Raw genomic sequence first — 17,343 nt, 5'->3', positions numbered from 1 at the left:
CTCCCAGTGGCATTACCTTGTAGAATTGTAGTACAGGATCACAACCAAAATATTGATATTGATATACTCATGGTACAGAACATTTCTTTCACTGCATGGATCCCTCATAATTGCCCTTTGATAGTCATACCCACAAACCATAGGTTGTTAAATTTATTTTCCTACTTCAGATTTTCAGTATTCTGAAATAGGAGTTGAGATCTGTATTGCCAATGACAAAGCAACTTTCAAGTTTGAAAGTCTTATTCAGCTTTATTGGTTGAATTGAGAAGTACAGTATTGTGACTCAAAATGAACTTAGCACAGACAAAATGTTTATAAATGAATCAGTTTTTAATTTAAAAAAAATACCTAATACACCTAATAGATAACTTAGTGTTTTTTCTTATCAGCTGGGATTTAACTTGGGTGCATATGATAGAAGGAATTTTAATGGCATAAGGAAGTAAAAATTTTCCATATAAAATACCAGAGTTCCAGGGGAGGGGACGGGAGGGATGCGGGTCCACAAAGTTGTCAGGAACCCAGGTTTTTTTCCTGTTTCTGTTCCATCCTAAGGCTGTGACCATTGTTTTCATTGTTCAGGATGGCAGCAAGATAGAGGAAAAGCAAGAAGCCTCTTTTCTTCCTATATCCATCCTTCACATTGCAGCCAATTAAGTATTCTAAAATACTGTGTGTTGATGGGGCACCTGGGTAGCTCAGTCAGTTGGGTATCTGACTCTTGATTTCAGCTCAGGTCATGATCTCAGGGTTGTGAGATCAAGCCCGAAGTCAGTTTGAGATTCTTTCCCTCTACTCCCCTCCCCCTCAAGCTCACATTCACTCTCTCGCTTTCTCTCAAATAAATAAAATCTTTTTAAAAAATAAATACTATATGTTGAAACAAAAGGTCACTTGCTCTAAATCTAAGGTGACATTTCATTATATTTCATGTTTACTTGTTTTTGATCTTCATATGTTGTTGGTCTTGCCTTATCATAAGGTTATCATGTCTTCTTCTTATGTTTTGGTGTGAGAATGCCAAGCTAACATGAAGCTGAGCACACAAACACTTTAAATGCCTACTAATTTGAATATACTAGTTGGAATTTTAAAGTGTTTTGGTGAAGCTTTAATTAATTTGATTTATACTTCAGCCTAACTCTTGTGGCTTTAAGATTATCATTTTTGAATACTAAAGAGCTTAAATAGCATGCTGATAATATCCAGGTATTTGAAACTTACTAAAAATATGTAGGATTTGGGGCACCTAGGTGGCTCAGTGGTTGAGCCTCTGCCTTTGGGATCCTGGGATTGAGTCCCACATTGGTCTCTTGGTAAGAAACCTGCTTCTCCCTCTGCCTATGTCTCTGCCTCTCTTTGTGTCTCTCATGAATAAATAATAAAATCTTTAAAAAGTGTATGTAAGGATTTAACCCATATATCTAGGATTTTGTTTCCAAAGATGTTCATTTGAACTGTATACCTTTTAGTACTAAATTTAGCCTTTAATAAGAATCTAATAATTCTTTTTTTTTTTTTTTCCTTTTTTAAGTAAGCTCCGTATCCAGCATGGAGCCAATCACAAGGCTTGAATTCAAGACCATGGTATTGAAACCTGAGCTGAGATCAAGAGTCGGACGCTTAACCGACTGAGCCATCCAGGCGCCCCAAGAATCTAATGATTCTTATTTTCTTAATGATATTTAGGGTTTACAATAGGTCAAATCCCAGTTGGAGAAATAATGAGACCTGGTTCTCTGGTCCATAAAGAGTCTCAGAACAATTCAAAATGAAACATTCTTTGAAATACTCTGATCAGTATATCTAAAATTGAGTAGCCTCTTCTTCCCACTGACAAGTAATCAACATAATTCTGTCTTGTTTGAAGTGGCAGACTTGTTGAGTAGTCTGCTTTCCTCTACTTAAAATGGAGTATCATACAACCACCTTAATTTGAGGTGTTGTTTTTTTTTTATTCTGAACTTCAAATTAAGTATATATACTCTGTTTCTACCTATAAAGTTGAAGTATCCAAGCATAGCATTTTAAGTAAATGTACTTGACACCTGTATTACAAGAAAATAAAAGGCTAATGAGGCAGCATAGGGGAGCAGATATAAAGCATACCATAAATTCAGCATATTCAATTTTTAGAGATCCAAACAGAGAGGCAGTCCCTTAGGTCAAGCATGTCTCCCCAAGTTTCTAGTCTTCTTTCCTTCCACTGTTAGCTCTTTGTCTTCTACCCAAAATGCCTTGTAAATACTCTGTATATATTTCAGTTCTCAAATGTTTGATAATTTTACTTTAGAGAATTTATATTTTGAGATATAAATTGGACTGTGACTATTAAAACCAACTTTTTGGAGAAAGAGGTATATACCTTTTTTTTTTTTTTTAAAGATTTATTTATTCATGAGAGACAGAAGCAGAGACATAGGCAGAGGGAGAAGTAGGCCTCCTGTAGGGAGCCCGATGTGGGACTCCATCCCAGGATCCCAGGATCATGACCTTAGCCTAAGGCAGATACTCAACCACTGAGCCACCCAGGTGCCCTATAGCATATTTTTATAAAAAGCTATTTCCATGCTTAGTTTGTCACTGTTACAAATTTATGGCTAACTTCTATGTCCTCTTTCTGTGCTTGGTGCTATTCCACAGACTTGCTTTCACTCCTAAGAGTGTTAACTTCATTAGCACTTTAGGAGCCTCTTGACTGCCTAGGCTTTGAGCTCTGAAATACCATTGGAGCAATTCAGTGTTTCTGTTTCCCCCTCAACTCCAGTAATAGAATGGAAGATTAGAAAGTATACGGGCTTCAGAGTCAAAGCTAAAGTTTTGGCTGTATTGTTACTGATTGTTTGTATAATCATGAGCAAATGATTTAACTTTTCTGACTCTAAAATTTTCATCTCTTGGAAAATGTATAACCTGTGGAGATGATATGAAGAGAGAAACATGTATAAGCCATGTACTTACCTGACATACAGGAAGTCTAATAATAAGGATCATCTTTTGATTATCAGCCTCTGCTCTGTCCTCAAATAATGGAGCATAACTTTAATTTAGGAAGCTTCTGTATCCTAAAAGACCCACTAGCTAGGTCTGAATTCATGATTCTTTAACCTTTTTTAACATTCCAATCTTTTTTGGACTCGCTAGAACCAAGAAATTATAGCAAGTGGATTTAAAAGACATAGATTAAGTCTTTTTGTAAATCTATTAGAAAGTATTGACTTGACATCTTAAATAGTTAACTGAAGTTTAGCTAAGCACTATTGAGAGGCCTGGCCTTGATTAGATTAGCAAAAAATGCTAAACCTGTAGTTTGTGCAAAGTTAATAGCATTGGTAATAACTAGCCTAATGTATGTATAAAACATTACCTGCATTCTCAGTTATGTGTCTGTACTGTAATGGTTTGCTTCTTCCTTATTTTGTCAGAGAATTCTGTTTTACCTTATTTTTCTATTGGTTTTAGATAAATTGATTATTGAATTATTGTAGCTCTTTGATCCTTACTGGGGATCATAGACTGTTCTCTCCAGTAGACTGTCAGACTGTTTTAGGCACCACACCAACTATACCTGAGCCTATACATGAGTAGACCCATTTACTATGTTTTTCCTTCATGACTGCAACCATCATCACAACTTAGGGGTACTCACTTGGGGTCTACCAGTGAAAGCCATCTCTTTTTGTAACTTGAAGAACCTTGTCATAATGTAACTGAAAAGCTTCCTTCATCACCACAGGGAAGTCTGAGCATGTCATCCCTAAAAGATAGCCAGGCCCTTCAAAAGTGGGGCCCATTTGAGGTGAAGGGGCTTAGGTACAAACTTCTAGTTATAAGTAAGTCACGGAAATGAAAAGTGCAGCATAGAGAATATAGTCAGTAATGTTGTAATAACATTGTATGGTGACAGATGGTGACTACACTTACTGTGGTGAGCACTGCATAATGTATAGAATCGTTGAATCACTATGTTGTACACCTGAAATGAATATAACATTGTATGTCAACTATACCTCAATAATACATTTTTTTTTAAACTGGGTGCATTTGATTCCTTGAATATTTTTGTGCAGTTCATGTCACTAAATTACAGAACCTTTTTATTATTAGGTTACATAATTACCTAACATTTTTAATAGGATTTCCTGTAGTTGTTCCTCTTTAGAAACACTGGTTTATTTCTGCCAGCCAATGGTAAAAGTCAGCCTGCAGTTCTTTTTATACCATTTACATTTGCTATCAATTTAGGCTTGATAATTGAGCCTTCTTAAGCTTTATTGTTAGAACAGAAAAAGTTCTTTTTTTTTTAAATTGTCATGGTAAAATAAATAAAAAATTTACCATTGTAATCATTTTTAAATGTATAATTCAGTGTCATTAGTACATTCAAAATGTTATGTAACCATCACTACTATTTCCAGAACTTTTTCATCATTCCAAACAGAAACTCTGTACCCATTAAGCAATAACTCCCCATTTCTCCCTCTCTCCAGACCTTGGTAACCTTTATTCTACTTTCTGTCTCCATGAATTTTCATATTCTAGGTACTTCATATAAGTGGATTCATACAATATTTGTTATCTTGTGTTTGGCTTATTTCACTGAGCTTAATATTTTCAAAGTCCATCTATGTTGTAGCCTGTATCAGAACTTCATCCCTTTTTGTGGCTGCTGTATATTCCACATTTTGTTTCTTCATTCACCTATTGGTAGACATTTGAGTTTTTTTTCCCACCTTTTGGTTATTGTGAATAAAGCCCTTCTGAACATTGGTATGCAGTTATCTGCTGAGTTCCTGTTTTCAGTTCTTTTGGGCATATACCTAGAAGTAGAATTGCTGGGTCACATGATAATTCTATGTTTAATTTTTTTTTTTGGAACCACCATGTTGTTTTTCACAGCAACTACATCATTTTATACTCCCACCAGCAGTGTGCAAGGGTTCCAATTTCTCTCTATCTTCACCAACACTCATAATTTTTCATTTTTATTTTTTTAATAATAGCCATCTTAGTGGGTATAAAGTGGTATCTCACTGCAGTTTTGATTTTATATTTCCCTTATGATTAATGATGGCTGAACATCTTTTCGCGTGCTTATTGCCATTTGTATCTTTCTTGGAGAAATGTCTGTTTAGGTCCTTTGCCTGTTTTTTAATTGGGTTTGGTTTTTGTTGAGTTATAGGAGTTCTTTATATGTTCTGCCATGTGTTTGGTTTGTGTGTCAGGGTATTGTAGTGTTATAGAATGAGTTGACAAGTGTTATCTCCTCTTCAATTTTTTGGAAGATTTTGAGAACTAGTATTAATTCTTTGAATGTGAGGTAGAATTTATCAGTGAAGCTATCTGGTCCTGGGCTTTTCTTTGTTGGAATGTTTTTGATTACTGATTTAATCTCCTTACTATTTATAGATCTATTCAGATTTTCTGTTTCTTCTTGGGTCAGTTTTGTTACTTTGTGTGTTTCTAAGAATTTGTCCATTTTATCTAAGTTACCCAGTTTGTCAGCATACAATTGTCCATAATCTTTTCTTATAATCTTCTTAAATTTAGTGCCAGTAAAATAAATCACTAGTAATGTCCCCACTTTTACTTCTGGTTTTAGTAATTTGAGTCTTCCCTTTTTTTTTTCCTCAGTTCTTTAAGAACAGGTTGTAAAGGAGTCACATACGATACTTGTAACCTATATAAGACTCAGAATGAGGGAAAATGAACAAAGAAAGAAGATATGATTTGAGGGTTGGATTCATCTACGTAGTCTACATTTTGTTGATTATTAAACCTTGGGGTGCTGTAAGTTGCTTTCTTCAGTTTGGGAATAGTGCAAAAATTTCGTGGCAGGAAATTCATGGTCCTGGTTTTTTCTGTGCCTAACAGCACTATTAGATATTTTAGGGCATACTCAAGGTGTTCTAAAGGAGAGTTAATAAACACATGATACAATGTACACTAATGAAAATATGTGCTATTATTTCATAAAAACTCACCAGCTTCCCAAAATGAATCCAGTCTGCATATACTGTTTGTCTTTCTGGAATTGTATGATTCTCTTTATTCTGGCTGTAAGTGACAAAAATTAATTTTGGAAAAATATAGGCAAAATGTCAATTACCAGTTTATTGAATCAAAGGAAAGATTAAACAGCTAAACCTGAGATGAGAAAAGCACAGCTAAGTCTAAGGAAGAACAGGAATAAGAAAATTGATTGTCTCTAGTACCTTTGCCATCTCTCCTCTCTTCTCTCTTGTTGGCTTTATCTTCTCACTGAACAAATTACCTGCTTCTCGTGGCAGGAAATGTGGTTGCCCACCGCACCAGAATTTTATATCTTACAAATTCTATGATGGGAGAGGGACTGATTTTTTACTCTGTAGATTCCAAATTGTAAAATCTTGGAAAAGATTGGGGCACCTGGGTGGCTTAGGTGATTAAGTGTTTGACTCTTGATTTTGGCTTGGGTCATGATCTCATGGGTTGTTAGATTGGACTGCAGCTCAGGGGGAGTCTGCTTGAGATTCTCTCCCTCTGCCACCCCTTCCCCCACAACTTGCACACATTTTCTCTCACCCACTCTCTCTCTCTCTCTCTAAAAATAGATAAATCTTTTAAAAAATATAATCTTAGAAAAAATGTATTGGCTCAGCAAAAAGGTGCCCACCCAGTATCAACTCTGGCCAGGACCTTGTGGGAACATGACAGCCCTACTAATAGCCATGTAGAAAGAGGTAGGGTATGGGAAGAATGAAGTTCCTAGAAGAATGGGGATGGTGAATAGACAGTTTAATGAATGCCCATAATGTATCAAAACTTGATTACGGTACATAAGATGACCAAATGAGTGATACCACTTTTTCTCAGATAAAAGGGATTTAACCCTATTGATAAATATACCTGTATGTACTTGAGATATTCTTAGTTGATAAAACCTCCCCCTGGATTGCCTAAGAGTTGTAGAGATGCTATACTTAGAATTCCAGCAATACACGCTCTCTCTCACTCCCTACTGTACTCTGCTTTTGTTTGTTATTCAGTCTTTTTTTTAACAACTTGAGATACATTTCACATAGCACAAAATTCACACGTTTGAAATATACAGCTCAGTGGTTTTTGATATATTCATAGTTGTACAACCATTACTATAACTAATTTTAGAACATTTTCAATACACCAAAGAGAATGTCCATGCCTATTAGCAGCCACAACCCATTGCTGTCTATTCTCGCCCTCTTCCCTTTCCCATCTACTTTTTGTCTATGGATTTGTCTATTCTGAATATTTCCTATAAATGGAATCATATCCTATGTGGCCTTTTATGTCTGATTTCTTTCATTTAGCATAATGTGTTCAAGGTTCATCTGTGCTTCATTTTAATTTTTGTGGTGAATGATATTCCGTTGTATGGGTATACTACATTTTAATTATTAGTCACAAATTGGCAGAGTAAAAATGAGACCCAGAAATATTTCAGTTGTGGTAAATATGTCTGAAATTGCAGCCCATAAAATCCACATAGAGTGGGCAGAGGTAAAGGAACTCAAAATAGAGGTAATAGAACTAGTGAATAGGAAGTTTTGTGACATCAGAAATGCCAACAAAAGTACAGTGATAATAAAAAAGGTTATTATGATCAGGAGAACTTCAGAATTTAAAATGCTGGATGCTATGAAAAACTGTGAGACTCAATCTATATAATGACATATTATGCTAGTATTTGATTTTCTAAGCAGTAACTTTAATTAAGAATGTAATTGCTAAGAATCTTGATAAGTTGACCTTGTATTATTTTAAATTGTATCTAACCTTTGTTTAAATTGGATGTCACAGATTTTCTGTTAATTTGGTTACATCAGAGTCATAGTTTCTATAAAACAAAATAACTTTTCAGTTCAGAATAATTAGGTTGTCCTGTAATGTTTGATTATAAAATGTCAAATAATTTGCATTTTTAATGTATCATTTTCTTTCAGGTTACAATGTAGGATTTTGGAAGTCCTCCCTCCATCACATCAAAATGGCTTTGCTAATGGACATGTCAGTAGTGTCGATGGAGAAACTATCATCATCAGTGATAGTGATGATTCAGAAACACAAAACAGTTCTTTTCAAAATGGGTAAGTGGTTTTTATTAATTTTTAAAATGTATATCAGATTAGCTAATGATACCCCATTGAAATAATTTTCTGTTTAACCCTTCTCTTTTTCCATTGTAATAATACAGTGTAAAATCCATCCAAGTGATATGGTTCAACAATACGCGTTAGAATTTACAAAATTGAAAGTATCTAGTTAACTCTAGTCAGCTGCTTAGGAGCAATTGAAGTTCACCTCATTCAGTTACACCTATACATTCCAATTTAGTTTACTTTGAGAAAATTCATTCTGTACTCTGATTATTATACTTAATCACTCTATGGTGCATATGATAAAGAAACTAACCTTCTGAAGTTCAGTCAGTTGACAGCCTGGGTCAGCTGAGTACTGCTGGAAAAAAATCACACAAGCACATGTAGATTGGCATTGTCTACAGGTAAATTTAAAATCTCAGCTAAGTCTTCAACTGGTTAAAAGTTTCCATGTTTTAGCTCCACTCCCTCCTCTGTTCTCCACAACTGCTATTTAAATCTTTATTGCTCTGTTCTGTTCCCTCTCTGCCTTTTAGGCATCTCAAAATTAAAAATGTTTTTTCCGGTATGTCTTGTGTCTTTTTCTTCCCTATTGTCAGTGAACAGTACTATAATATTCTAATAAGACACCGGAGGCCACTTCAATTTTATTTTTTAAATTTTATTTATTTATTTATTTATTTATTTATTTATTTATTTATTTATTTATTATTTATAGCATAGTTGGCACAAAATGTTATATTAGTTTCAGGTTTAAAACAGTGATTCAGGGGATCCATGGGTGGCTCAGTGATTTAGTGCCTTCCTTCAGCTCAGGGCTTGATCCTGGAGTCCCAGGATCGAGTCCCACATCAGGCTCCCTGCATGGAGCCTGCTTCTCCCTCTGCCTGTGTCTCTGCCTCTCTCTCTCTCTGTGTGTCTCTCATGAATAAATGAATAAAAATCTTTAAAAAAATAAATAAAAATGAAAAATAAAACAGTGATTCAGGCTTCCTGGCTGGCTCATTCTATAGAGCATATGACTCTTTATCTCAGGGTTGTGAGTTCAAGCCCACATTGGGCATAAAGCTTACTTAAAAAAACAAAACAAAACAAAACAAAAAAACAGTGATTCAGCATCTCTTTATACTTAACACTGTACAACATAGTGATTCAGTTCTTTATACTTATGCTCCCTACAAGTATAGCTACCATCTGTTACAATATCATTGACTATATTCCCTATGCTGTACCTTTGTATTCCTGTTCTTATTCATTCCATAACCAGAAGGCTGTATCTTTCACTCACCTTCACCCATTTTGCCCATTCCTCACCCCTCTCCCCTCCATTGACCATCAGTTTGTTTTCTTATCTTAGTTCTGATTCTGCTTTTTGTTTATTTATTCATTTGGTTTGTAGATTCCACATATAAGTGAAATCATATGGTATTTGCCTATCTCTGACTTACTCCACTTAGCATAATTCCCCCTAGGTCTACCCATGTTGTTACAAAACAAGATCCCATCTTTTTTTATGGCTGCCTAATATTCCACCGTGTGTGTGTGTGTGTGTGTGTGTGTGTGTGTGTGTGTGTATTTATTTATTTATATTTTTAATTTCTTGAGGAACCTCCAGACTGTTTTTCATAGTGGCTGTACTCAGAGTCCTTTTTTCTCTACATCCTCACCAACACTTATTTCTTGCCTCTTTGATTTTTGCCATTCTGATAGGTGTAAGGTTTTGGTTTGCATTTCCCTGATTATTAGTGATGTTGAGCATTTTTGTTGTTGTTGTTGTTTTAAAGATTTTATTTATTTATTCATGAGAGACACAGAGAGAGAGAAAGAGGCAGAGACACAGGCAGAGGGAGAAACGGGCCCCACTCAGGGAGCCTGACATGGGACTCGATCCTGGGACCCCAGGATCAGGCCCTGGGTTGAAGGCTTCACTAAACCACTGAGCCACTCAGGCTGCCCTGAGCATTTGTTTTTAAGGAGGCTGCACTTCCATTGTGGAGCTCAGTGTGGGGCTTAAACTCATGACCCTGAGATCAAGACCTGAGCTAAGATAGTCAGATGCTTAACCAACTGAGCCACCTAAAAGCCCCAGATGTTGAGTATTTTTTTAAAGATTTATTTATTTTGAGAGAGAGAGAGAGAGAGACCAACCATGTGTGCATGAGTGGGGGGAGGGACAAAGGAAGAGGACAGAGAGAATATCAAGCAGATTTCCCTGCCAAGCAGGGAGCCTGACACGGGGCTTGATCCCACCACCCATAAGATCATAACCTGAGCCAAGATCAAGAGTTAGACATCCAGGCACCCCTTGAGTATTTTTTAATGTGTCTGTTTGCCATCTATTAGTCACAGTCATGGTTAAGATCACTAACTTCAATTTAATATTCTAGCTATTTAGGCCTAGGCTTTAGGAAGCAAGGGAGAAAAATTATTAAAATGAGGTTTCTTTTTAATATTATATTTTAATTCCTTTTTTATAGGTGAATCCATATAAGAAGCTGTTTCTGTTGGTCTCTACTAACTACTTCCTTGGAAAGAATCCAGTTATGATTTTATTCTATATAGAGTTTTGTGTAAGCGTTATAGCAAAAATCCCATAAGAATATCTTCACTGATTGGAAAAAATGCTTTTGATTATATTATGCTTTATCTTCAGACATAAATTTCATGACATAGCAAGAACAAAAAATAATTTTTGTATGCAAAAAATAACATTTTTATAGCCTTAATACCCTTTAAGTGTATAAAATGGTAGTGGTTAATTGCTAAGTTAGCACCAGTTCAAAAAATGATTTAAAGATAAAAAATCAGGTCTCTTGTACTTAAACAACTGCTACTGATTCATTAAAACCTGCTTTTCTTTTTCCCTCTTATCATTTCAAGAAATTCGTATCAGTATTGGGAACTCCTATCATATTGCTTTCTGAACACTTGGAATTCTCTCTTTGATACGTTCTCTTGGGACAGTGCTTTTCAAACCACAGGTTATAGCCTCATGTAGGTTGTGAAATTAATGATGAACTTTAATGGAATAGAAAATATTAGACTGCACTCCATATAGTCAGAGTGAATGATTGAGTATATTTCCTGGTTTCTGTGTATACTGGGTCTCAATGTAAAGATCCTTGGTCTGACAACTAGGAACTTACTGCTGTTAAAGGTAAATACTTCAGTTTTATTTGTGTGATTATCTCATACTTCCTTTTTGTGCTGAGTATCTCCCCACCCACTACCTCGTGTGTGCTGTATCTAAATCACTTTGACTATATCTGACCCTCATTGCTGAATGCTCCCTTTATCATCCTTTCATATCATTTTCTTCTCAATAATCATTATTTAATCCCCGTACATACGCATTTGCTTTCACAGAGGCAGCTTTTCAAGAATCCAATCACTTGTCTCTTCACTGCCACCACTAGCACCCTAGTCTGTACTGCCATCACTTCTCACTTGGTTCATTGCATGTTTGCACTCTTGCCCTACATTCTGGCAGCCAGAGTAACTTCTTTCTGAAGTGTAAGTTAAATCATTATCTCCGCATTATTCAGTATCCTCTGGTGTCTTTTCAGAGTAAAATCCAAACCCTTACTGATGGCCTATAATCTGGCCCTTCTGTTTCCTCTCTTGACTGGATCTTTTATTCTTATTTCTTTGCTTCTTGTGCAAACCATGCCCTACTTCCACCTCAGGGCCTTTACACATCTTTTCTCTCTTCCTTTAAACTGCTTTCCCTAAGATTTTTCTCATGAATTGCTCCCTCTTTTCTTTTAGATCTCTGCTTAAATGTTAACTTTTTTTAAGATTTTTTAATTTATTGATTTGAGAGAGAGAGAGAGACAGAGGGAGCACAAGCAGGGGCAGAGGCAGACAGAGAGGGAAACAGAGACACAGACTCCCCACCGAGCTGGGGTCCTGATGGAGGACTTGATCCCAGGACCTGGAGATCATGACCAGAGTTGAAGGCAGTTGCTTAGCCATCTAAGCCACCTTAGGCACCACAATTGTTAACTTCTTATCAGGCCTATCTGGTCAGTGTATCAGGACTGTCACTATACAAAATAGAGTACCTCCACCCTGCAGTGTATTCTTCTAATAGCACTTAGCACCTACCCTGATGTATATTTTTGTTTGCTTACATGTGTCTCCCCACTATGTTTCTATTATGTTCACTACTTAATTCTTATTATTTAGTTTTTGGCATGTTGTAGGCTCTTAACTATTTATTGGACAGATAGATGAATACATCCTCAAAGGAGAGATAAGATGAGAAGTTGGTGGAGGCAAGGATTAAATGCATAGCTTCTGCCAGTTCTTAAAACAGAGTAAACTACATTATCTCCACTTTTGCTCTTGGATTACATAGCTATTAAGAAGAAAACTTAAAAGAAGATCCAAGGGCTATTTGTTTACAAATTTATCCTACCTAAACTGGGTACTCTGTGCTTATTTATCTCTAGTTAATTTCCTCACACAGGAAAATTTATTGAATGAATAAAATACCTACCTAACTTAAAATAGTGCTTTGTGCTATTTTGGCTAATAGAATGGTGAGGGATTCAGTAACTTATATAAAATCCTAGGTAAACTAAAAATACATTAGATTCTGTTATAGTGTGTTCTTAGAAACTAGATTTCCACTTAAAATCTTACATTTTTAAACAAATTATTAACTGCTTTGTATCTTTGCTCTTTTTAGGAAGAAAAAAGATGCAGTTGATCCCTTATTATTCAAGTACAAGGTGCAACCCACTAAAAAAGAATTGTATGAGTGTGCTATTGTTAAAGCAACACAAATCAGGTAAAACTCAGTATCTTATCTATGCTGGTTTAAAAGAGAATGATTATGTTCAATTAAGATTTGCTATAGAACAAATAGTGTTGCATGTGATTGTTCCCTTTTTAAAATAAATATACACTTACAGACTGATAAAATGAATCCTAATGGACTCCATGAGCCCTTTGTAACTAACCCCAAAGTGTCTTCACTCTAAAAAATTAAGAAGGATCCTATTTATGAGGTACTTCTCATGAGAGAACTCAATTTTCAATGCTGAGAAGTCTGATGGTACTTAGAAATACGTAATTTGTAATATTCATTAGACACAAACATCTGATCAGTCTCTTTCCATTCCCTAAGAAAGTTAAGTAGTAACAAATTAGTATCTTCAAAAATTCCTGTTTGAGGGGTGCCTGAGTGGCTCAGTCAGTTAAGCATCTGACCGTTGATTTCAACTCAGGTCATGATCTCGGGGTCAAGAGATTGAGCCTTGTGTCAGGCTCCATGCTTAGTGTAGAGTCGTGCTTGAGAGTCTTTCTCTCCCTCTCCCTATGCCCCTCCCCCTGCTCACACACTCTCATTAAGTAAATAAATCTTTTTTTTTTAAATAAATAAATAAATTCCTATTTGAGTCCTAATCAAAAGAGAGGGGTAATGAGTGGTTAATATTTAAAAGTATTCGCTTTAGGTTACACAGATCTAGTTTAGGACAGTACCCTTTGTTGCCTGCTGGGGTTAGGCCCTTAGTCATCTGAAAGTAAGTTGACATTATCAGCCAACTATCAACTTGCCACCTAGTAGTCAATCTTGTGTTTCATTTGATATAAAATGATTTTACTTGGGGCACCTGGGTGGCTCACTTGGTTAACTGTCTGCATTCGGCTCAGGTCATGATCCCCAAGGGTCCTGGAATTGAGCCCCACACTGGGCTTCTTTCTCAGCAGGGAGCCTGCTTTTTCCTCTCTCTCTCCTCCCTACCACAACTATTTGTGCTCGCTCTTTCTCTCTCTCTCTCTCTCTCTCTCTCTCAAATAAATAAAATCTTAGAAATAAAATGATTTTACTTATTCTCATATACCTCTTATCCCCCCATATATATATATATATATATTACTCTTATCCCCCCATATATATATATATATATATAATATATATATATATATATTACTCATGAGTCCAAAAGAAAAGTGATAATAAATGCTGAGTGAATCCTGAGATACTCTAAGGAGATGTGTGTAGTTTTGTGTTTGGTTGGGTTTTGGGGACCCATCATTAATTTAAGATCTTTGGAGCATTCTGCATCTTATTTTATGTTGAAAAACAGTATTCCCAAAATAATGCTTATAGATTATTCACACTTTTTTTGAACTTTTTTTTTAAGTAGGCACCACACCGAGTGGGGCTTGAACTCATAACTGTGAGATCAAGACCTGAGCTGAAATCAGGAGGCAGACACTTAACCAACTAAGCCACGTAGGTGCCCCTAGATTATTCAGATTTTTAAATTTGTTTAATTTATGGGCAAATGAATAGTAGAGACCACCAATTTTTTCCTTATTCGTAGTTTTATCTTTTTTTGGCCTTTAGTTATTCAAGACACGTTCTTTATATAATTTCCTTTAATTCATTTTTCTATTTACTTTTTTATTTACACTTTTTTAAAAGATTATATTTATTTATTAATTTGAGTGAGAGAGTGAGTGGGGATTGAGGGGAGCAGAGACAGAGGGACAAGCAGACTCCATGCTGAGCAGAGTCCGGCACAGGACTCCCATCTCACAACCCCAAGATCACTATCCCAGCCCAATCAGGAGTCATATGCTTAACTGACTGAGCCACCCAGGTACCCCTTGATTTATACTTTAAATGTAATTCTCCTGGATCTTGGTTACAGTTTTAGTAAGTAATTTCTTTCTTAATGGGAGAGCCAAAGAATGATAAGGTAAGAATGTTATACATGATAATAGAAAACTTAAATGACTTGCAGCTCTTTGTTAGCATCAACAGATAGTGCTGCTGTATAATGAAGAGATGGTACTATTTCTGTAGGAAGACTTGATATAACAGTAGCACTGACAAGTAGAACTTTCTGCAAAAAATGGAAAGTTATATGTGTGCTGTCCATTATAGTAGCCAGTAGCCACATGTAGCTATTGATCACTTGAAATGTGGCTAGTAATGGTGAGGAACTTAACATTTAATTTTATTAAAAAACCACATGTGGCTAGAAGATGCCATGTAGGACAATACAATTCTTGAGGACTAGTATATTTATTCACTAGTCCACAGTTAATTACCTTCTTATTGCCATCTACTGTATATATAGTACTGGGATATCACAGTAAACCAATCCTTTCTTTCATATAGTCCTTTCTATAAGAAAAGAATATACATTTTTGAGGAGGCTACTACTTTAAGACTATATTGTTTATTCACTCTTAGAAGCTTTTGACTTGGCTTTCTCTTGAAAGGAATACATTGAATTCAATTAAAACATTTAGTTTGTTTCCAGAACTTTCCCAGAAATATTTGGGTGTTGGCGGTGGGGGGGTGTTTGTTTTTGATTTGATTTTGATGGTGTTTGTTACCATTGTGGTTGCTGTTTTTGAATTTGGGGGCAAGGAAGAGTCAAAAACAGCATATTTTTATAATCTTAATTCTAACTCTCTTTCATTTTAATTCCATGAACTTTTGGCTGCCATGTGAAAGTTAAATACAAATATTTTGAAACATGTTCAAGAATGTTCGTAATATCCATTTGAATGTTGACTGATTTAGTGTTATATGATATCTGGTAGTTTACTGATTTTAGTCTTTTAAAGAATTTCAGGGGCATCTGGGTGGCTCAGTGGATTAAGCATCTGCCTTCAACTTGGGTTGTGATCCTAGGGTCCTGGGTTCAAGACCCATGTCAGACTCCCTGCTCAGTGGGAAGTCTACTTCTCTTCTTTTGTTCCCTGCTCCCTGCTTGTGGTGTCTCTCTCTCAAATAAAATCTAAAAAAAAAAAAAAAAAAAAAAAAAAATTCTATGGTTATATTTTTAGAAAGGATCATCTCATTTTCTAAAATTTGGTTTTACTAAATAGTGTATTTAGTAATAGCAATAAATACACTAATAGTGTATTTAGTGTATTCCTTGAGGTTTATTTGATTTCTAGGTGATTCTTATGCAGCAAATGTGTATCTTATGTTTGTAAAGCACATTTATAATAGATCCACTCAAGTTGATCTTATAACATTCAACATAAATACTTCTGTATAAAGTTTCTCATAACTTCTACATAAATACTATTGGAAAATGAAATATCCTTCTTTTCCTAAACTTGAATTTGAGATTGTGGATTTATAGAGATTATGGAGTTTGAAATGAATTCTTTGATACTAACACTTCACTCTTTTTCCTCCTTTTTCCCTGGTAGCCGGAGAAAACACTTATTTTCTCGTGATAAATTAAAGCTTTTTCTGAAGCAACACTGTGAACCACAAGATGGGGTCATTAAAATTAAGGTAATGAGAAGTGAAATTATTTATTGGAAGGAGGAGAAAAAAAGGAGAAACAGGTTAAAAAGAACATCAGAAACCAATACTAAGCAGATGGATTGTATTTTATTCATTATCATTAAGGAGAAAAAATCAAGTTTAGAAATCTCACATTGTGAAATAAATAAGTGGTAAAGCTAAGACTATTTTTTTTGACTGAGAAATATTTAACTCCTTTTGAGAAATACTAAGTAAAACATCAGTAAAAATGGGTAGTGAGATGTATGCATGTGTCAAAAGTCAGCTACTAAATGCTTAAGATTTGTGTATTTCATAGTTAATAGATGTTACATCAAAAGAAAAGAAATGGAAAAAAAAGGAATATATGAGTTTTATGTGAAAATTATCATTTCAAGTCTCTACAGACCAAGATAGATTATTTAACAAATAAAACTGGGACACCTGGTTAACTTGGGAGAAACGAAGTTAGAACCAACTCAAATGGGGCAGGGAAGGAAATAAAGCAATTATTAATGTTTTGCATGTTGAAGTACTTAGGAAGAGCAAAAGAAAAGAAATTCCAAGGATAAGACTGATTTGATGATATAAGTTTAATGTAGGTTTATAAACATCACAGGGGTGCCTGGGTGGCTCAGTTGGTTAATAAGCATCTGATTCTTGATTTCAGCTGGGGTCATGATCTTAGAGTTGTGAGTCAGCTGGAAGATTATCTCCCTCTGCTGCCCTCTCCCTACATGTGCGCTCTCTCCCTCCCTCTCTCCCTGTCTCCCTCTCCCCCTCTCCCTCTCTCTGATAAATAAATCTTTAAATAAAAATGAAAACATCATGAATAGATTTCAAGGGCAAGTGCTAGAAGAAAAATACTTCCAGTAAATACAGTGAGGAGCTCAAATCAATTAAAAAAACACAAATATCCCAGTAGAAGAATAAACAAATAGGCATGAT

General features: G+C 35.4%; 1 protein-coding gene across 4 annotated transcripts in view; it reads left to right on the top strand.

Moving 5' to 3' along the window:
• Positions 1-17,343, top strand: part of BAZ1A (bromodomain adjacent to zinc finger domain 1A) — an 89,603-nt gene that overhangs the window by 27,158 nt on the left and 45,102 nt on the right. For 2 of the 4 annotated variants that reach the window (XM_026019032.2, XM_026019033.2), the window contains 3 exons: positions 7,968-8,111; positions 12,817-12,918; positions 16,317-16,404. In XM_026019032.2, coding sequence (XP_025874817.1) covers positions 7,968-8,111; positions 12,817-12,918; positions 16,317-16,404 — 334 coding nt within the window. The remainder of the gene's footprint in view (positions 1-7,967; positions 8,112-12,816; positions 12,919-16,316; positions 16,405-17,343) is intronic. The other 2 variants (XM_026019034.2, XM_072761413.1) reach the window with 1 other exon arrangement.

The sequence above is a fragment of the Vulpes vulpes genome, chromosome 6 (genome assembly GCF_048418805.1).
Source record: "Vulpes vulpes isolate BD-2025 chromosome 6, VulVul3, whole genome shotgun sequence".
NCBI lineage: Eukaryota > Metazoa > Chordata > Mammalia > Carnivora > Canidae > Vulpes > Vulpes vulpes.
The sequence above is the reverse complement of the archived record's forward strand: the minus strand, read 5'-3'. Positions and strand labels throughout refer to the sequence as shown.